Source organism: Rhinolophus sinicus, linkage group LG12 (genome assembly GCF_036562045.2).
Source record: "Rhinolophus sinicus isolate RSC01 linkage group LG12, ASM3656204v1, whole genome shotgun sequence".
Taxonomy (NCBI): domain Eukaryota; kingdom Metazoa; phylum Chordata; class Mammalia; order Chiroptera; family Rhinolophidae; genus Rhinolophus; species Rhinolophus sinicus.
Genome location: NC_133761.1, coordinates 66,285,886 through 66,304,215, shown reverse-complemented (window position 1 = coordinate 66,304,215; position 18,330 = coordinate 66,285,886). Strand labels below are relative to the sequence as shown.

General features: G+C 41.0%; 1 protein-coding gene across 5 annotated transcripts in view; it reads right to left on the bottom strand.

The window, feature by feature from the left end:
- Positions 1–18,330, bottom strand: part of PTPRC (protein tyrosine phosphatase receptor type C) — a 96,578-nt gene that overhangs the window by 1,883 nt on the left and 76,365 nt on the right. For all 5 annotated transcript variants that reach the window (XM_019750883.2, XM_019750887.2, XM_019750886.2 and 2 more), the window contains 17 exons: positions 17,330–17,438; positions 16,660–16,694; positions 16,297–16,406; positions 15,455–15,545; positions 15,288–15,364; positions 13,137–13,173; positions 12,946–13,043; positions 12,133–12,258; positions 10,369–10,526; positions 10,066–10,201; positions 8,841–8,990; positions 7,062–7,152; positions 5,548–5,681; positions 4,486–4,620; positions 2,816–2,938; positions 2,423–2,604; positions 750–885 (listed from right to left, as the gene is read on the bottom strand). In XM_019750883.2, the coding sequence (XP_019606442.2) occupies positions 750–885; positions 2,423–2,604; positions 2,816–2,938; positions 4,486–4,620; positions 5,548–5,681; positions 7,062–7,152; positions 8,841–8,990; positions 10,066–10,201; positions 10,369–10,526; positions 12,133–12,258; positions 12,946–13,043; positions 13,137–13,173; positions 15,288–15,364; positions 15,455–15,545; positions 16,297–16,406; positions 16,660–16,694; positions 17,330–17,438 (1,928 nt within the window). The remainder of the gene's footprint in view (positions 1–749; positions 886–2,422; positions 2,605–2,815; positions 2,939–4,485; positions 4,621–5,547; positions 5,682–7,061; positions 7,153–8,840; positions 8,991–10,065; positions 10,202–10,368; positions 10,527–12,132; positions 12,259–12,945; positions 13,044–13,136; positions 13,174–15,287; positions 15,365–15,454; positions 15,546–16,296; positions 16,407–16,659; positions 16,695–17,329; positions 17,439–18,330) is intronic.

The window sequence follows — 18,330 nt, the reverse complement described above, 5'->3', positions numbered from 1 at the left end:
CACCTTAGGTTGATTTCAGAAACACCACACTTATCCTCTCTGTCTCCCCACGTCTCTGTGACGCGGCTTTGCAAGCCCTCGTAACAACAGGTGGAGCCCATTTCCACCCCCACCCCAACAAGCAGGCCTTGTGACCGGTTAGGAAATAAAGACATGTTGTGGCCTTCCTGAGTCTGGCTCACTGTGGCTCTCCCTCTTGGAACCCTGCTGCCTTCGTGTGACAATGCCTGGGCCAGGCTCCTGGATGAGGAGAGACACGTGATCCACGTACCCCTGCTGTGGCTGCAAAACGCTAACCAACTGCGGGTCTATTGACAGATGAGGTCATTCTGGACCAGCCAAACCCCACCGGGCCCACCAGTGGTACCAGACATCAAGTGCACCTGGCCCAGATGGCCTCGGCCTGACGTGGCCAGCAGAGCTAGGCAGCTGGTCCAACAGACCTTGAACTATAAGAAAGGTTATTTTTTTTCAGGCACTAAGTTATGGGGTGGCTTGTTACACAACAACACTCATTGATACAGGATTGAAGGCGGGAGGAAGGAAGCGTTCACGAGCCCTTAGAGAAATGCTTGCCAGCCAATCACTGGAGAACTCAAATTAGGTCTCTTATCATATTGATAATAATTCAGTGAATTATCACATGAAAACGGAAGGTAAAATAGGAGAACAAAAAAGTGAATAGAAGAGAAGGAGAGGAAAAGCGGATGGGAGGACAGGAAAGGGGAGAAGAGATGAGGTGTACTTACAAACATGGTGACCATTCCCGGCCTGGCTTTGCGGAGAGACTTGACTACTTGGAAAACATCAACCACTTCTTCCGTTTCCGCACTTTCCAAGAGATTTAACAAAGCACAGAACATTCCTGTTTGCTGAGATCCATCTCTAGAAAAGCAAGAAAAGGTGAAAATGTAGTAATTCTACATTTCATGGAGAAAATGATCGTAGAATAAAAATTGAAAGAGAGAAACAGGCTATATTCCTCATTTCATGCTTATTGTATTATTTTAGTCCAATCTCCTAAGAGCCAAAAGTTCCTGCTAAATGCATTTTTTGAGAACGTAATAATCCTGTAGTCTAAAACTCTAAAACTATTTGTCTTAGGCTTTAAAAATATACTTTCTTCTATTGAGTACTTTACAGATTATAATGTATTTTTATTTATAGCTATCTGAGGTTGTTAGGACAGATATGATAATGCCAATTTGAGGACATTGAGGTTTGCTGAGAGGAAGGCATGGCTACAAGCTGATGGCACCAGAAATAGTGGAACTGAAATTTGGTAAACTAGTGGAACATATGCCTTTCTCCTTCTCTCTCTGCCTCTCTACTGCTTTGACAAATGTTTACACTCTGTATTAATAGAAGAATGATACCTGGTGGAATTATTCATTAAAAAGAGGGCCACCAAATGATTAACTGAAGTGTGAGAGAGGTGCTACGTTATCATGAAGCTCTAATGTAAAGAATGTGTCACTAGCAAGAGTTTATTTATCAGACACACTAGGGAACATATAGGAGGTATTCAACCATATCCTCAGAAACACATACGGTTTTAAAGCCTAAACTTCCCTTCTTCAGCTTTCTTTCCACATACATTTCACCTTTGAAAATACAAGTATATGCTGAAAAGTAGTGTATCTGCAAGAGCTCAGTTCTAGTGTATTCTAATAGTAATAATGAGGCTTTTTCGAAAACTCTAAAAGCATTTCCCCAGGTTTACATTCTCACTTTACTTCACTGTTTTTCATCTCTCATTTACTTTAACATTTTATGTAAACATTTTATAGTATATGCCTCCGTCTTTCAATATAGCTCTTATTTAAGGTAGCTATTCAGGCATCTATCACTGATGAAAGTTAAGGATCTGCCTAACAAATTAATGAAATCAAGTATTATTGTGTATATTGTTAAAGTCTTTGCCTTTTGGGTCAGTTTAGATAATCAAGTGAAGGGTTTCAAACCAAGGTTGCAAAGCAGTAAGATTTCAGTTACTGCTGTATTACACACATTTATTGGAGGCAAAGCATTCAGGCCTCTGGATTCTGTTAATACTTACCAAGTGGATTGATGCATATAAGCATAAATCCATCCATCTGCTCACACCTCCTGCTCATTAATTCATTCAGGACATATGACATTCCAGGCTCAATGTTAGGCACTGGGGACTCAAAGAGGCCATGACACTGGTATTAAGAAACTCACAGCCTAAAATTACTACACTACAGCATCATCATTTCTATTCCATTTCTATAGCAGGTATGCGGTCGGACATAACTGAGAAGCGACTGACTCCATCACAGGCTTTCGCTGTGGTCGTGCATTTCACACACCAGGATGAGGAGCATCTAACAGGAAGTGGGAAGCAGGAAGTCAGGTATGACGGCGAGTTTCAGAGCACATGGCGTCAAGTGCCACCCACCTGCAGTGGACGAGGAGAGGCGCGCTCTTGTGGTGCTTATTCCCTCCTTCGGCGGAATCCCTCGTGGGAAGCTTTTGTCTGAGCGCCTGAATCATAGAGGTTAGTTCTTTGGGTTCTGCAGGGAGCTCCTCCCCTTTCCAGTTGCTGTACTGGTATTGGTACACGGTTCGGGGCTCTTTCCTCTGAAACCAGAAATGAAGGGAATCTTAGCTCAAGCGAACTTCAGCCAGTTGAATAAGTGGATAGTCATGTTTTTTTGTTCACAATTACTTTCATTTAAATCATTATTCTGCAGACATTGTGTAGATAGTTGCTTTGCTTTCGTGGAGTAATTTAGTTTTTCTGCCAGATCAATTGCATCACAGAGATACACTCCTGGAATTGTTTATGTACCTTGGAATGTCTCAGTTCAAACACACGGAGGGTGTAAGCTGAAGATTGGCTGGTCTCTTTCATATCAACTTCTACGTCTCCATATGTCTGCTTTCCTTCCCCCCAGTACTGAGCGCAGGCCTCCTAGATAAGAAAAAAACATGATTCAACAGCGTCTACACAAGTGTTCTCTGTCTCTCTGTCTCTCTGTCTCTCTCTCTTTCCTCTTTTCCTTCCCTCTGTTTTATTTGAAATGACTGTTGTAAAATTGAAAGCTGCCCATAAAATTCTAAAATCTACTCTAAATATGGTGGACATCCATTCAGCAGACACATGGTGTTTCCTTGTGCAGATGAGGGAACCTAGGAGTAACCACGGTGGCCAGACACCCAGGAATGGCCCTGTCATCTCTCGTGTCGGTCTTGGAGATTTGTTCCTCCCATCCAGACCTTTATCGTCACCTCTTCCCAATTTACAGACTGAGCTGCCATCGGTCCAGACCCTGCAGTAAGTTTGACCTCACTGTCCCCCCAGGGGTCCCCTGAGGACGGAGTCTGCATCTTTGGAGCTTCGTCTCTGTATCTCAGCCACCGGCAACATCAGCAGCTTTATCTGTATAATTTGACTGAATAACTCCGCTAAGAATGAAGAGCAAATGGATCACAACAGTGTGTCCTCTGTGCGAATGGTTCTCCATCAACTGCAGGCCTACAACTGCATTCCTCCCTACACTCCTGGCCCTCTTCCCAGCTCTTACAAGTTAGACGAAGGAAAAGACTGCTGGAATTAATACATGCTCGAAATATAAACATACATGTCTTTTTTAAAAAGAACAAAAAGTAAAAATAAGAAACAACTATCCATGTCCAGGGTAGGGGACCAGAGAAAAGAGAGAGAACACAGGTAATAGAATTGCATGCCCATGACACTATTCATTAAAAACGCTTTAACAGATGTCAGCTGATGTGTTTGGTGGTAAGACTTAGTAGGGTCGACTGCCAGGAAAATCTTGATAACTCGAGGCATTAAAGGAAGGATCAAATGTACGTCACAGGCATTAAGCAGAAGGTCAAATTAGACCTTAGGGTCGCCTTCAACTACAGAATTTCATAGCAATGGACATGGAGAAGGCAGAGTTTCGACAAACTTTTCAGGTGTTTTTGTCTTGCTAGAAGAATAGCATCAAAATGGGAAGAGGGCACTTTAGGTATATGGCATGTCAGTAAATGAAGACTCAGTGATGGAGATGCAATGGTGTGTTGAGATCTAGTCAGTAAACCCATTGTCCAGAGTGGAAAGTATGGAGAACATAAAAATATGAGGGAAATGGAAAGATAGCTGTGGGCCAAATTATGGAGGGTCTTGAATCTCAGACTGAGGAGTTTGGTTTTCATGGTGGGGAAATAGAAGGAAAACGTGACTGTTGCATGTTGTTCTTAGAAAGCTGGCCCTGCGATCGCCCTGTTAGAGAATCTGTGAGCAGGACGCCAGAGAGGGGATGAAGAGATGTCAGCCCACCCTGATGTGAAGAGCACCACGTGGATGGAAGACGGGAAGAAGGAACAAATGAAACTCTGTGACAGAGGCATCAAAAAGACGTGGGTATAGCGATCAAGTAAGTAATCCAAGAATGGAGAATGATATTTTATGATGGAAAGACTTTTAGAAAAAAGATTACTAGAAGTACAAACCTGGTCTCCATTCTTCAGCTCTGTCAGCATAACAATAACTTTGACTTTTCTTTGGAAAATCATCTGCCAAAAGTCACCGATGGTCTCTTTTAGTGGTCCCTGAGCAGCGATCATCACTTCAGGTTTCCAATAACTCTTAAAAAAAAAAAAAAAAAAAAAAGTGGGACTCTGTTCTGCCGACGAGAGAGTGGATTCTTACAGTAACCAGTTAGAAATACAATCATTTAATTTTTATATCAGCGTTGTTACATGAAGACATTATGAGTCTTCGGTCCAAGAAACAATGCGATATCTATTTGTAAAATTCTTATTTAGTTCATGATAATAATTAGCTAATAATATGAAATCAAGATTAGAACACATTATGTTATAAAACGAATGTTTTCCTTTCCAAAACTACCTTTTTTTCTCCACAAAGGTTAAAGTGGTTATAAAAAGAAATTGCACACACATTTCAAATTATGTTCATTGTGTCTCTACTTGATTGGTGTCTGTACATTCTTATGGTAGCTGGTCATTAAAGAAATATTTTGGGAATGTGTTTTAGGAAAATTTGGAGAAGAAATAAATCCAACTTAGTGTATATGTAAAAAGGATTTACTGAATGACTGAAGGTTTCTTGTTCGAATTCTCAGTTTACAAAAATTGTAAAGAAGCGTATGTGACACAGACTCACCTAAAAATTCAGGTTAATAGGAATGAAAAGTTTTTAACTACACAAATATGCAACTTTCATTTCCTTAAAAATTGGGTATTTGAGTAAATATAAACATTTTCAAATGTTTATATTTACTCAAATTATTATTTTTCAAATTAATCTTATAGTCATATTTGTCATAATTTGTGACTTATAGCATTTTTTTCAACTTGTCCAGTTTTAATATCTTTAAGCCTTTCAATAAGTTAAAATATAGTATTAAAAATTGAAACTTTCATGTCAATCAAGATAAAATTATGGCCACGCTCACCATTCTTTTATAAAATTACTTAATGCATGGCCATAATAACATAGACATATTTTAAAAGGGTTAGGCCCCAGGCTTTGGAAATGTAAGGACCTACCATTACAAAAGATGCATTGATGTATTTGCTGGTCTCTTCTGTGTCACTGTCATCCCCAGAAGATTCATCCGAATCATGGTCACTCTCTTTGCTCACTTCCAGCTCATGTTTCAGTGGCACTCTGTTAAAGTCATCTGTGTAAAACAGATTAGCCGTAAGCCTTCCTTTAAGAAAAATCAAATCTCTGCTTGACTGTCACGTGGAAATGAGACCGTAATTTAGAAGGGACACATGGCACTATGTAAATTTATTGATCTACATGGAATGAGATGTGATGAGATGCACATAAAATTCAGTTCTTATTAACAAATGATAAAAAGAGGTCTGAGAAAAAGAAGGCCCCAAAAGCATTCCAGGAAAAAAAACACGGGTCGTAACTCTATATTAAACAACAAATAGGTATCGTAACATTCCGTGTGATTATTCAGTCTTTGACACACATACTTCAGTTTTCCGTGGAACATTATTATTCTGCTTGGTATGTTAAAAATGTATGTATAAGTTAATAAAATACATAGCTTAGGTCAAAATGCAGTGTTCAATTCTATCGTAGTAACATTAAATTAACAATGTACAATAGGTACCTCAGATAATTATTTAATCAAGAAAATTATTTATGCCATAATTTCTGTTTCTCTAAATTTCTTTCATGTCTAATGACCTGCTCAAATGATCTGATGAGCCATATCACCATTCAGTCCATATTTTAAACTACATTCATAAGAAAGTTTTCAGAAATTAACTACGTCCACCATGCAATGATCTGATCTGTTCTGCCGCCCAGCTTCTTAGTGTCAGTTATATTTTCTCCATGCTAATTTCAGTGTCTACAACTGAATACAATTATAGTTGTGCCAGATGTGGTCCTATCAAGATGCTTATGTAGCAGAATTCAAGTCTTGAAAACTACATATGTTGATCTGTTAAGTTGGATGAATGGCAGTTTACGGAGTACTTTTCACCAACTGCCGGCCTCCCAGGTGTAAGGCTGGGATAAAGAGAAAACAGAAGGGAGCGAAAGCACGTAACCTCTGCTGTTTGGCAGTCACCCTGGAGGAAATAACTGAGTTAAGCTAAAGATGACACAGAACTGGTAGAGAACTTCGCCTTTTTTCTCTCAGATTCAGAGGTTACATCCCTCTGACAACCCATGTCTGAAATAATTGGTAGGAAGAAAACACTGAGCACAATCTGTCCTCCAAGGTCCTTCATGAAAGTTTGGGGTTCAAAGTATTTGCTGGAACTAAATGTTAGGTATCCTGTTAATGATTCGCTACGGTCAAGCCAATGTTGAAAATGTGCTTCAATATCAGTTGTGGTTGTGTGTCTTACAAATCCCAAAGAGAGCTTGTTTATCTGATACATAAAATAAAATAAAATAAAATAAAATAAAATAAAATATAAAATAAAATAAAATATAAAATAAAATAAAATAAAATATAAAATAAAATAAAATAAAATAAAATAAAATAAAATACAAAATAAAATAAGATAAAATAAAAAATACTACATACATGGAATGATGGAAGAATTCCTGTTTTTACGTTTGTTTTCTTCTTGATTTCCAATGTGCTGTGTCCTCCAGCTCCTGTATGTAGGGAGTCTCTGAGAGGAAAAAACAAATAGAGTGGAAAAGTCCTTTAAAATGTAAATATTGGCTTTGTTTATGACTATGGCATAAGATACCCCCTAAGGAAAAGTATTTCATCAAGTTTTGCAAAATTGGCATACATTCCCGACAGGTCACAATTGGTAAGTCTGCCTCTGAATGTTTCCTTTTAAGTGCTCAGATGTTTAGGACTTCTGACGTGGTGAGTTTGAACTAAACATACACATACTTATAGAACAGAATACGCTTCCTAGTTAAAAGCAAAGCAGCACGGCTTGCTCTTGTACAAGTCGAAAGCCCTCTACAGAGGTGGATTATTACCCGTATTGCAGAAAGCCATGGGAAATGATTCCAGATGGTCAGAAATAACCTCGCAGACAGAGGACCCACAGAAGACTGGGCTCGTGCTGAACAGAGCGGATACTTCTTTACCCTCCCAGATCATTTTTCTTCCACTCATAGGAGCTAGTCAGTCAGCAGGACCTACCAGTTCCACAAGGGAAGCTCTCCAACCCTTTTCTCTTTCTCTCCTTCTGCCCTGCTCACTTCTGTCCCCCAAGCTCTCCACAGATGACCTTGCTTCACATTTTCTTGAGAAAGAAAAGGCACTTACACAAGAACTGCCTCAGCTTCCCATCACCAAATCTAGCAGCCAACCTCCATCTCTGCTCAGTTTCTGTCTTCCTTTGTGCAAAGAAGGACTCATTGCCCTGTGTCTGTCCAGTTGTGGTCACTGCCCGTGCTCTAGACCACGCGCTGTCCGGCTTCCACTTGCAAATCGCCTTGACTTCTGGGCCTAGCATTGTACTCACCACAGACCGGACTTGACCACATTTGTTCAGTGAGAGAATTCACTCGTTTCAGTGACTCCACATAGGAGTGTCTCCAGACAGCAGACGTGCATATGTGGTTTAGAAGGGTTACTGTGGTGAATAGGGTTCATTTCTTGGCTCACAGAACAAGAAAACACTACAAAGCCTCCATGTAGACAGCCCTGGTAGCCTGCGGGGTCTTCCTGGCTACGCTGGGCCCCTGGTGTTGACTGCCTTGGTTGTTACTGCACGCTCTCCCCACAGCCCCATCTCAGCCCCACTTTGATCCAAAACATAGATTCTGCATCTGATTAAAAGTATGTTCCCAGTCTGGTGAAACGCTCTGATTTGACCAGTTTGGTAGTTTGCAGAAAGGTTCGGTAAACTGGTAATTGTAGGTGAAAGACAAAAGTTACAGGACATTTTTGTGACAACTGGGCAATTTGGAGCTCGCCACACTGACTGAAGTCACAATGAGCTGCATCCTGGGTTAGCTCCCGAGTAATTGCCTCGTAAATAGGTTAGGACGTGTATTATCCTTCAGTTTCTGCTTCAGTTTCTGTACGGCTTCAGCCAGTACAACTTCCTAAATAGTCATAAACTCCTCTAATTATTTCCTTTACAAACCAAAACCAGATGCAGGTTTTAAAGGCAAGATGCTACGTTGCCTTTGGCGGGGCAGTTCTGTGGCTCTGTAGTGTTATTTTTACACTTTAGTTTAAACCAGCTTAATGAGGAACGGTTAAAAGTGTTGGCTGCAGAATCCGATTTCTACCATTTGAACCAGTCTCCTTCCTAATGGTTGTGTGACCCCCACAGCACTGGGGCTTTCATCCATAACTATTCTTACTGTGTGTTATCACTGTTGTTACCTGGAATTCAGCCTCCAGAGGCGACGGCTCGCTGGGGGGATCCCTTTTCTTCATGTTGGACAGATACGGGTGGAATTCAGACAAGCTTACTTCTGTTTCTCCAAACTGATTGTACTCCACCAAGGCCTGATGGATTAAGATGTACTGTGCCTACAAGTTCAAGGGAAGACGGAGGCAATTACCTGATGGCTGACAGTCCTATAAGTCACATTTGACTAAATTACATTACACACTTCCCCAGTTTTGCTCATTTGGGACAATGCATGGAAAAGAAAACTGGTATCTGTAACATCTAAATATTCTGGAAGTCAGTTCTCACAGTTCTCTGGAATATGATCAAATTTCATCTCAGACCTTTTTTCCAGCAGTGGGGAAGGGAAGCTTGCTACATAGATTAGGCACCTACTGTGTAGTGTAAAGCTATTATCTTATTTCTAAAAATGAAAAAATTAAAAATAAACATTATCTATTACTTCTTTCAGTGACTGGTCCTAAGTTAGTAAGTCAAATTACTAATATATACCACTATAATAAATTTCACATTATATCTAAGAGAAAAAAAGGAAGTTGATATTCCATAGCGCACATTTTTAAAAGAGTTTTCTAGAACTTTTTAAAATAGAGAAAATTCTTTAAACACACACACACACACACACACACACACACCCAGGTTGTATGTTATGACAACCCAGACTGTAAAACTCCTAACCATCTATCAAATTTGAATCCACTATTTTAAAATAAAAGATGCATTTCTGATTAAGTTCAAACCTGTTTCACCACCTGAGTCTGGCTGTATCCGTAAACCCTATTCTTTTTTTCAACAAGAAAGCATATTTTTCTTGCTGACAACCTGTCTTTATATAATACTTCTACACTAACATCTACTTGTATGTGTCTATAAACATTATACATCTTTGTGCATTTTCTTAAAAATGATGTAAATCTTGTCCTCTACGTTTTATTTGCTGACTTCATGCCCTCGTTGTCCTCTTCGGAGCGTCTAACCATGTGGAAAGAGAGGCCTCAGTTACTCCTTTCGGCTTCAGCGTGCCTCTAACTACAATTGGTGCTTACCACACGCTTTAGTTTTCAGGAAGTTAAAAGAAAACTATTTGTACCCACTGTGTGAGGTTGAGCAGGATTCGGCTTTCCTGTAAGATTGCACTGCCACCCCTGGAAGAGCTGAGTGAGACAGAAGTGGCGGGGGGCACAGCATACCTACCTCTACTTGAACCATCAGGCATCTCTGCTTCCTGAGCTTGACCACGTAGCCGTACACGTCCACTCTGCCCTCTGCCTCCAGGCCTTCCAGCATGGCGTCGATGCCAATGTACGTGCCAGTGCGTCCGACCCCAGCACTGACAGACAGACAGACAAGTGAGTGCCGGACCGGGAAGGAACGGAAAAGCGACAGGTGAAGCAGAGGAAAGCGCATGAGCGTCTCCCCACAGACGGTCCCACAAAAGCCACGGCCTCAGGGAGGCTGGTCGGGCCACCCAGGCCGTGGTTCCGGGGCCCTGCCTACCTGCAGTGCACCAGGATGGGGCCGCTGAAGAAGTTGCTGAAAGCGTTCACTCTCCTTCGCAGCTTGAGGAGCAGGTGCGGGTCTTCTGGAACCCCGTGGTCTGGCCAGCTGGTGAACTGAATGTGGGTCACTTCTCTCCCGGTTGCCTTTTCTTTTTTCTGATTGAGAGATGATACTTTTTCTGAGCTGATATTTTTTTTCCCCAAAGCAAGCTACCTGACATAAATAAACGGAAAGGGGAGGCAGTACACAAACGCCTCGTGCACGTGTTGTTGTTTTTTTCAGCCATGGTTACATGTTCCTTTCCAATTAATAAGCAGTCACTGAGATGGCATGAGGATTGGCATGTCCTAACCAGTAAGCAATGACTTACCAGTAGGGTAAGTAACATGTGGGCGGTGTAGCAGAAACTGCTAGAACTTCCATGCGCCAAACCAAAAGCAAATGCACAAGAAAATGTAGATTTGATTAATTCTATTTCTTAGGCCCTCTCATCTTAGAAGTGTCAGCTGTAGACAGCTGAGGAAAGGCAGCCTCAGATTACAGTTCCTGTTTGCCCCAGTTGCAAGGTAACAGCTAGAACGTGCGTAATCCATCACTCTGACCAGGCCTACAGAGGAACCACCTGCATTTAGGTAACAGGAGAAGCAGCAGAACTTGGTGGGTTGTACTTCTCTGATAACAAATAGCTGCGTTAACTCAGAATGGTGACGTCCCACTAGCCAATGGAACCAGATTGGCACCCTGCTCTGCCTATCACGCATGTCTATGGATGGGGACCTTTGTGGCTCAGTCTGTCATTCATCCACGAACCATTGGTGGGATTTTTCCACAGCTCCGTAGGCATAGCAATTAGTGATACCAAGGGAGACTCAGAGAACTTTGGGATAAATACACAACTGATGGATTTTTTAGTGCAGAAAATGTACATATCTGAACCTCGTATAGAAATGCAATTCAGATTACGGAAAACCCTCCACTAAGTGAAATTTAGAGAAATATTCAACCTTATCTATAAAGACCTCCAATTTTTAACGGCTTTATAAGGATGTTTTTCATATACCGTCAAATTCATTCATTTAAAGCGTAAAATTTTTATTGTATTCAGAGTTGTAAAATCATCACTATTCTCTAATTGTAAAACATTTTCATTACCCCCCCTAAAAAAACACATTACTGATTAGCAATCATCCCTATTCTGCGCCCGCGCCCTCAATCCCGAGCAATCACTAACCAACTCTCTGTCTCTATAAATTTGCCTGTTCTGACTTTTCACGAGTAGAAACACACACATGTGAGAACCTCCATTTTAACTATCCGTCAAGACCACACCGCGAGTGTTCTTTTCTAAACTAAACGCTTTATCTCTCCTACATTGAACTTGATACTTCTTATAGCGGTGTCTAATTGTCCCATTTGTACAAATATTCTTTCCATAATGGTAATAAACACATTGAGAATAGGGACCATTCATTCAGCAATCCAGTCATTTATGTAACACACTTCATAAGCTCTTTTCTTCCTACTTCAAGCGTCCGCATTATGAAGGCTCTGATGGGACTTGGACAGATAACCGCTTTCACCAGGGACAATCACTGGTGACTCTGGTGGCTTGTGCTACGATTCTAACCCAACCCTTCCTCCTGGGGGTCATGAAAAAGCATTTCTCCCAGGTATGTTGTAATTCCTCACATTTCATAGTTCCTACCTGTCTTTTTCGACTAACAGCACGAAAATGAACATTAGGTAAGAAAGCGAACTCACGTTTGTGACGTTGAACTTCTGAATGATATAGTCTGGGCATCGTTTGTGCTCGTTGATCTTCACGATAACATCGCCATACTCCCGGGTGCTCTCTTCCATCGATGGCCAGTATTCTGCACATTTGTTCTGTGTTTTTAAAAAATCGTTAATGATGCCAATGTTCCATTTACATAAGCTTTTCATTAAACATTCCTTAAACAACGGCTTAACCATCGGAAATGCTCAACACAGTCTCTCCTGTAAGCACAGCTGCAATTTAAGCTGGATGCTGGGATTAGCTTCCCTTTCCACGAATGAGCCCTGAAGGATTTCCTTCCTGCCGCCTAGCAGGGGACGACCTTCCCAGGCTTAGCTGCATAGGAAAAGTGGACGTGCTTGGGGGTCGGCAGAAATGCTGTGGTTAATTTCAGGCTGGGGATGGGGAGGCTTTCATGCTTCCGAAAGCCACATCACACGAGTTACCACCCATGTACCCACGGTCAGGTTTGTTTCAAGTATACCCACAAGTACTTGTGAAATCAGCACATAGAAATGTACTGAACTTAGAACGACACTGCCGAGAAATGAGAATCAAATTTAAGACCAGCAGTTAACCGGGAATGTTTAAATTGTACTCATAGGTACATATATGTATATATGTACAAATTTTGTTTTTCTACAGGTCTGAAAACTTGTAATCAAGTGTTATGTTGCTTCAAACAGAGAATGGTCTGATTGTGTCATCAAGCACACACACGTGGCATTTGGATACGCGATCCAACACTCTCCTTTCCTAACATCCACCTCCGCCCTAGCGAGCTTCTGGGTCCTTACCCTGTTTCCTTCTTCACATCGAGTGACCATGACAATCACCGTGGCTTTCTGTTCCCAGATCATCCTCCAAAAGTCATCGACAGTTTCATCCCTGGGACCTAGGCGGTAAGCAAATACGAACTAAGAAAGAGCTTCTTCAAAGTGCTGCAAAACATGGTTTCAGGAAGCTAGTGGACGAGGAGCTACATTACCTTGTGCAGCAATGTACTTCCTGGGCTCTTTGAAACCCTGTTCAAAACACACACAAAGGTATGTCATTTACTGAACACTCACTCACTCCTTTACATACACAATTGGAAGTTAGAGGAAGTTGCTTTCAAGCCACCATTTCTTGGTTGTGGATTTCCCTGGGCATTTCCAAATGATAGGGGGATCTCATTAACTCGCGATCAGGCATTTAAGTGTGCCAAACGTGGTCGTTAGCGTGTACAAACAATATTTGTTTGTTGACACAGTGGCTTGCATGGGTCATCGCTGTATACCCCAAACAATTGAAAGACGACTTGGCCCTCATGTGGGCTGGTACAGCAATACACAAGGGTAATCGAGGCTTCTCTGTGCCTGATACCCTGCCAGCCTTACAGCACCATCTGCCACAGCTTCAACCTCCTCACAGCCATGGCGTTCCCTTCGAGATTTTCACTCTGTTTCTTTCAGCAAGGCAGCCTGAGCTTAGCCCCCCTCCTACCTAGACTCCGTCTCAGCCATTCTAGAGAACAGACAACTTTCATTTCATTCTCTGCAATGGCAGCTTTCTCCACTCCTGCTGCCAAAAAAAAGGAGGAGCACGGAGCCATATAGGATAGTGGGCTAATTTCTTCCAAACTATCTCACGTTCCTAAGATCACCTCAGCAGTCATAGGATGCCTCAGACAGATAGATAGCTTTGCCATGCGACGGAATTCCATCACACGGGCCATACAATGTCATGATTAATTTCAGTAACTTCTTGAAACTTCTTGCGACCTCGTATTATTCATACATTCATTTATTCAACACTTATATGGGTTACACTATGACAAGTCCATGTCTAAAAGCTGAAGACACTTGCTTTCCAGGAGCTCCCAGCTCTGCTGGAGAAACGTAAGTGTAGCTCAACAGCATAATTACCATACGTATTTGAATAGAAAGTAGATATTTTTCCTCCTTAGAGACTATCTAAATTCTTATAAAATTAAAAATTCAGAGGGAGCGTGACTCTACTGACACCTCCAGAGCTATGAGAGAATAAATTTCTGTTGTTTTAAGCCTCTCAAGTTGTGGTACTTTGTTATATCAGCCCAGGGAAACTAATATATGGTGTAAATTAATAAACATATTATGATAATTTAATCACTTCACCTACTCCACTGAAGGTTTATATATTCAAGTAGCTCAAAACAAACAAACAAAAAAGCCCTCAATTTCAATTGAGTGTTTTTTTAAGGAGATTTGCCGAGCCCTGCTCTTTATAATGATAATGTATATATATATATAATCTCCAACACAAATGTTTTAATTAAATAAAACATGATTCAGAACAGTGTGAATGTTATGGTAACATCTTGGATAAAGGGGAGATAACAAATGTGGGCATTTTCTTGTTTGTAAACAGCAACTCCAGCTGGATAAATAAGGAACCACACAGGCCATCTCTTGTGCTATGTGGGGACATTGGGCAGATGGTGCATTGAGTGGGAGGGAGATGTTTTCCAGTCTCTCTATGAATTGATACTGCTTGACATTTTGACATATTTAAGAATTTATATAGTGAATTTCATTTTTAACTATTTTGGGTAAATTCCCCATGCGCCATGTTTGTTTTCAGATAAAGCCAATGGTCGCATGACCTGGGTCCACGAGAGCGCCCCATGGACGTGCAGTGCTGTGTGACGCACTGAAGCAGAGCGGTTTGGAGTCAGGAGGCCTGTCCGGGTCCCAGCCCAAACCTCTACTATTGTACCCGGTCCAGGAACCTGGGGAGGCAGAAGCCCCAGCCCCCACCGGGCGAATGTGGGCTCTCAGGGGACATACACGCTCAGTCATCATCTGATATCCCGCCCTGGGCACCAGGGTATTTTGATTCTTAGTATCATTTTGTTTGTAGAGAAAAAAAATCCTGTGTTAAACGTAGTACTGATAGCAAATAAGAAATAACTATTCTTGCAAATTGTAGAAAGATTTTGCTGTTTGTGGTGGTGACATTATGGGCTTACTACAAACTCTTTCTAGTCATATTCCTAAAATTTTGCCATGGCCAAGAAAGAACTGAATGGGAGGCAAGATACAAGGGGAGTGAACCTGATGGAAGACAACAGGATGAAGATACAACCCAACCCAGCTGTACAGGCCTTTCTACTCACGTCAATGTAGCTGGCATTGATGTAGTTTGACCCCACGTCTCCGTTGAGCTCAGACAGTTCCACGCGGTTATAATCATCTGTTCAGGAAAAGGACAGTGTAAGTTAGTGAAATGGTGAATAACCAAGTAGCCCAAACACGCGGGATCGTGTTCTCCAGGGTCACTTACAGGGAAGAATGTCAACATAGCGGTTTTTATTCAGGTTGAAGGATTTCCGAGCCTCCTTGATCGGAAACTTGCTGAACACCCGTGGAATGCTCTGGAAGACACAACATCTTTGGGTCACAGCACATTCCAAAAAGAAAATAGCTTTCGGGGCGGCTGGTTAGCTCAGTTGGTTAGAGTGCGGTGCTCTTAACAAGGTTGCCGGTTCGATCCCCACATGGGTCACTGTGAGCTGCGCCCTCCACTACTAGATTGAAACAACTATTTGACTGGGAGCTAATGGGTCCTGGAAAAACACACTTAAATAATAAAAATTAAAAAAGAAAGAAAAGTAGCTTTCCCCTTGCGGCTTCTCCGAGTGCGGAAAGGAGACGTCCTGCAATGCGCATCCTTTATACTGATGGCCAAATTGCACAACAGTCATTGACATCAACATTGAGAAATTACACCAGAAAACACTTAGAAAATGAAGGATGGACTACTTTGAGACTAAGTCTCATCCTTCAAGAAGAACTCTTCCATGAGAGGAAATTAAGCATTCATTGCTCTGCGACTTGAAAAATCATTGAAAAATATGTACTTGGATGATTACTGAGAATATAAGGACACACTGAGCCAAACAGGTTTGGTGACACAACTTCACAACGACGAAGCATTATTGTGAACTATGGACTCGTTCCCTAACTACGAGTCACTCTCCTGGTGAGTGAATATCTGCTAATAATATCTGCTTTGATACTATTGCAGGATTCTGTGGGGTGAATTCTAAAGGCAAATATATTTAAGTTGGATTTATCTTGATCACTGAGTACAATTCCTCCTCCTGGATGGAGATGAGCACACACCTGAAATTCAGCCAGAAAGAGTCTCCCTTCATCAGCAATCTTCCTCTTATACGTTTCCAGCAAGTTATCAGCATGGATCGGCTCCACGTTCATCAGCTGCTTTTCATCATCTGCAAACACATTGAAGATTCAGGACCAGTGTGGTGTCTCTCCCGGGTTCACACATGTCATTACATTTACATCTTAGAGTTAATGCTTGCTGATTACATAAATACAGTGATGCACATAAATACAGTGATGCTTCCTCATGGTGTCAATGGAGCAAATCCAGATTAGATAAAAGTTGAATTCTTATTTAAAAGGAATGGCTTCCAATGTGAGGGGGGGAGGTAATTCAGCGTTAAAAATAATACACATACTTACCCCTTTCAACAAGTTCCTGTTGTTCATCTAAGTTGCTGTGAAAATAAGAAACATAAGTTTTTATAGCCTTCAGAAACAGAATTCAGTTGGCATTCAATTTATGTTTAATGAATGTATTGAACAGAGGAGGGAATGGAAGCAGGGAGTTAAAAAAAGGAAGAGTGAAGAGGGGAAGGGAGGGGAGGGGAGGAAAGAATAGAGGACAGAAGGGTGGAAGGGAGGAAAAATGGAGGAAGAAACCAATCAAGGGTTGTCTGCTACACTCAGATAAGTGACTAAATTATTTTAAAACTCTTGTTTGTCATAAAACGCAATTGTGCCTGGCCAAAGGAATACATCTGCTTCCCTGGATATTTTTATTCCTTTCTTTTGCCTTTGTCATTCCTAGATCCCTCTGACTCACTTTGTACTAAAAGAACAGACACACATTCTTTTCATTGATTACTATTCAAAGAAACCCATAACCTTATTAGTGAGTGTAGAAAATACTAATATTGAAATATAAACCAAGAAGACCGTACTGAAAATCTTTGAGCAAAAGTTCAGTGATGAACTGGACTTCATGCTGTCTTGTCACTGTTCCCTTAACTGGTTGCGAACTTGCCTCACAGCTGGGTGCTTGCATCATAATTAACGTCATGATTTTTTTCATTTTGAAATCAACTCTTACCAGGATCTTTTCTTATGCAGGTCATAGATTTTATAGAGAACAATGAGCAGGGCAATTGATGTCACAACAATCAGAAATACCAGGAATATAATCAGTGCTCTAGAATTATCTAGAAATGAAAAATAACACATGAAGAGAGATTATTGTGTCAGATAGTTGGTTGGATTCTTTAAATAATCATTTTTAAAGTACTTAGATTTTGCTATTTTTATTTATTTTCAGGTTTTCAAAAGACAACAGATTTAGAATGAGACTAAATACAACACATTCCTGATGTTGTGAATCTTGCCTAGATTATTCAGAACCAACAAAAACACTTTGTATCTTAAGAAAACACTTAGACTATAGAAGAGCGATTCTCTTTCCTTCCTTTAAATAATGTCCTCTTACGAGATACTATCATGTAGATTTAATTCTCTTTCTTTCAGCCTCTCTATTTGGAAGGGATCAAAGACGGAATCTAGTTATTATAATTCTCAGAAAAAAACTCATATAGTTTAACTTTATATGCAGAAGTGGGTAGCTTCCTATAGGGATCAGAAAGGCCTCTGCCCCACAAAGATAAACTTTCTTACCTGCTCACTGAGGTATGAAACCAATTAACCAAGAGACAAAAATTATGTCATTCTTTGGTTAGGATTACACTCACCCTGATGTAATTTTTCACTAAGGTTTAACATGAAGTCACACCCTTTGCTGGAGGAAGGGCAGAGAAAAGATAATGTATTCGAAATATCCCTCACCATGAATTACTGTGTCATACTTTTCATGTACAGTGAAAGTACAACAAAATAACAGAGTGGCACCAGGACCTCAGACCAGAGCCAGGTGGGTGAGATTCGGATCCTGGCTCTACCTCTTCCCAGTTGGGACCTTTCCGTCTCCATTCTCTAATTCCTAAAACGAGCTTCCACCAGTTGATTCCCAGTAAACGCTTAGCATAATGCCTGGGACATGGTAAGTACTGATTGTTCACTCATCACAAAAGATATTTTTGTGTC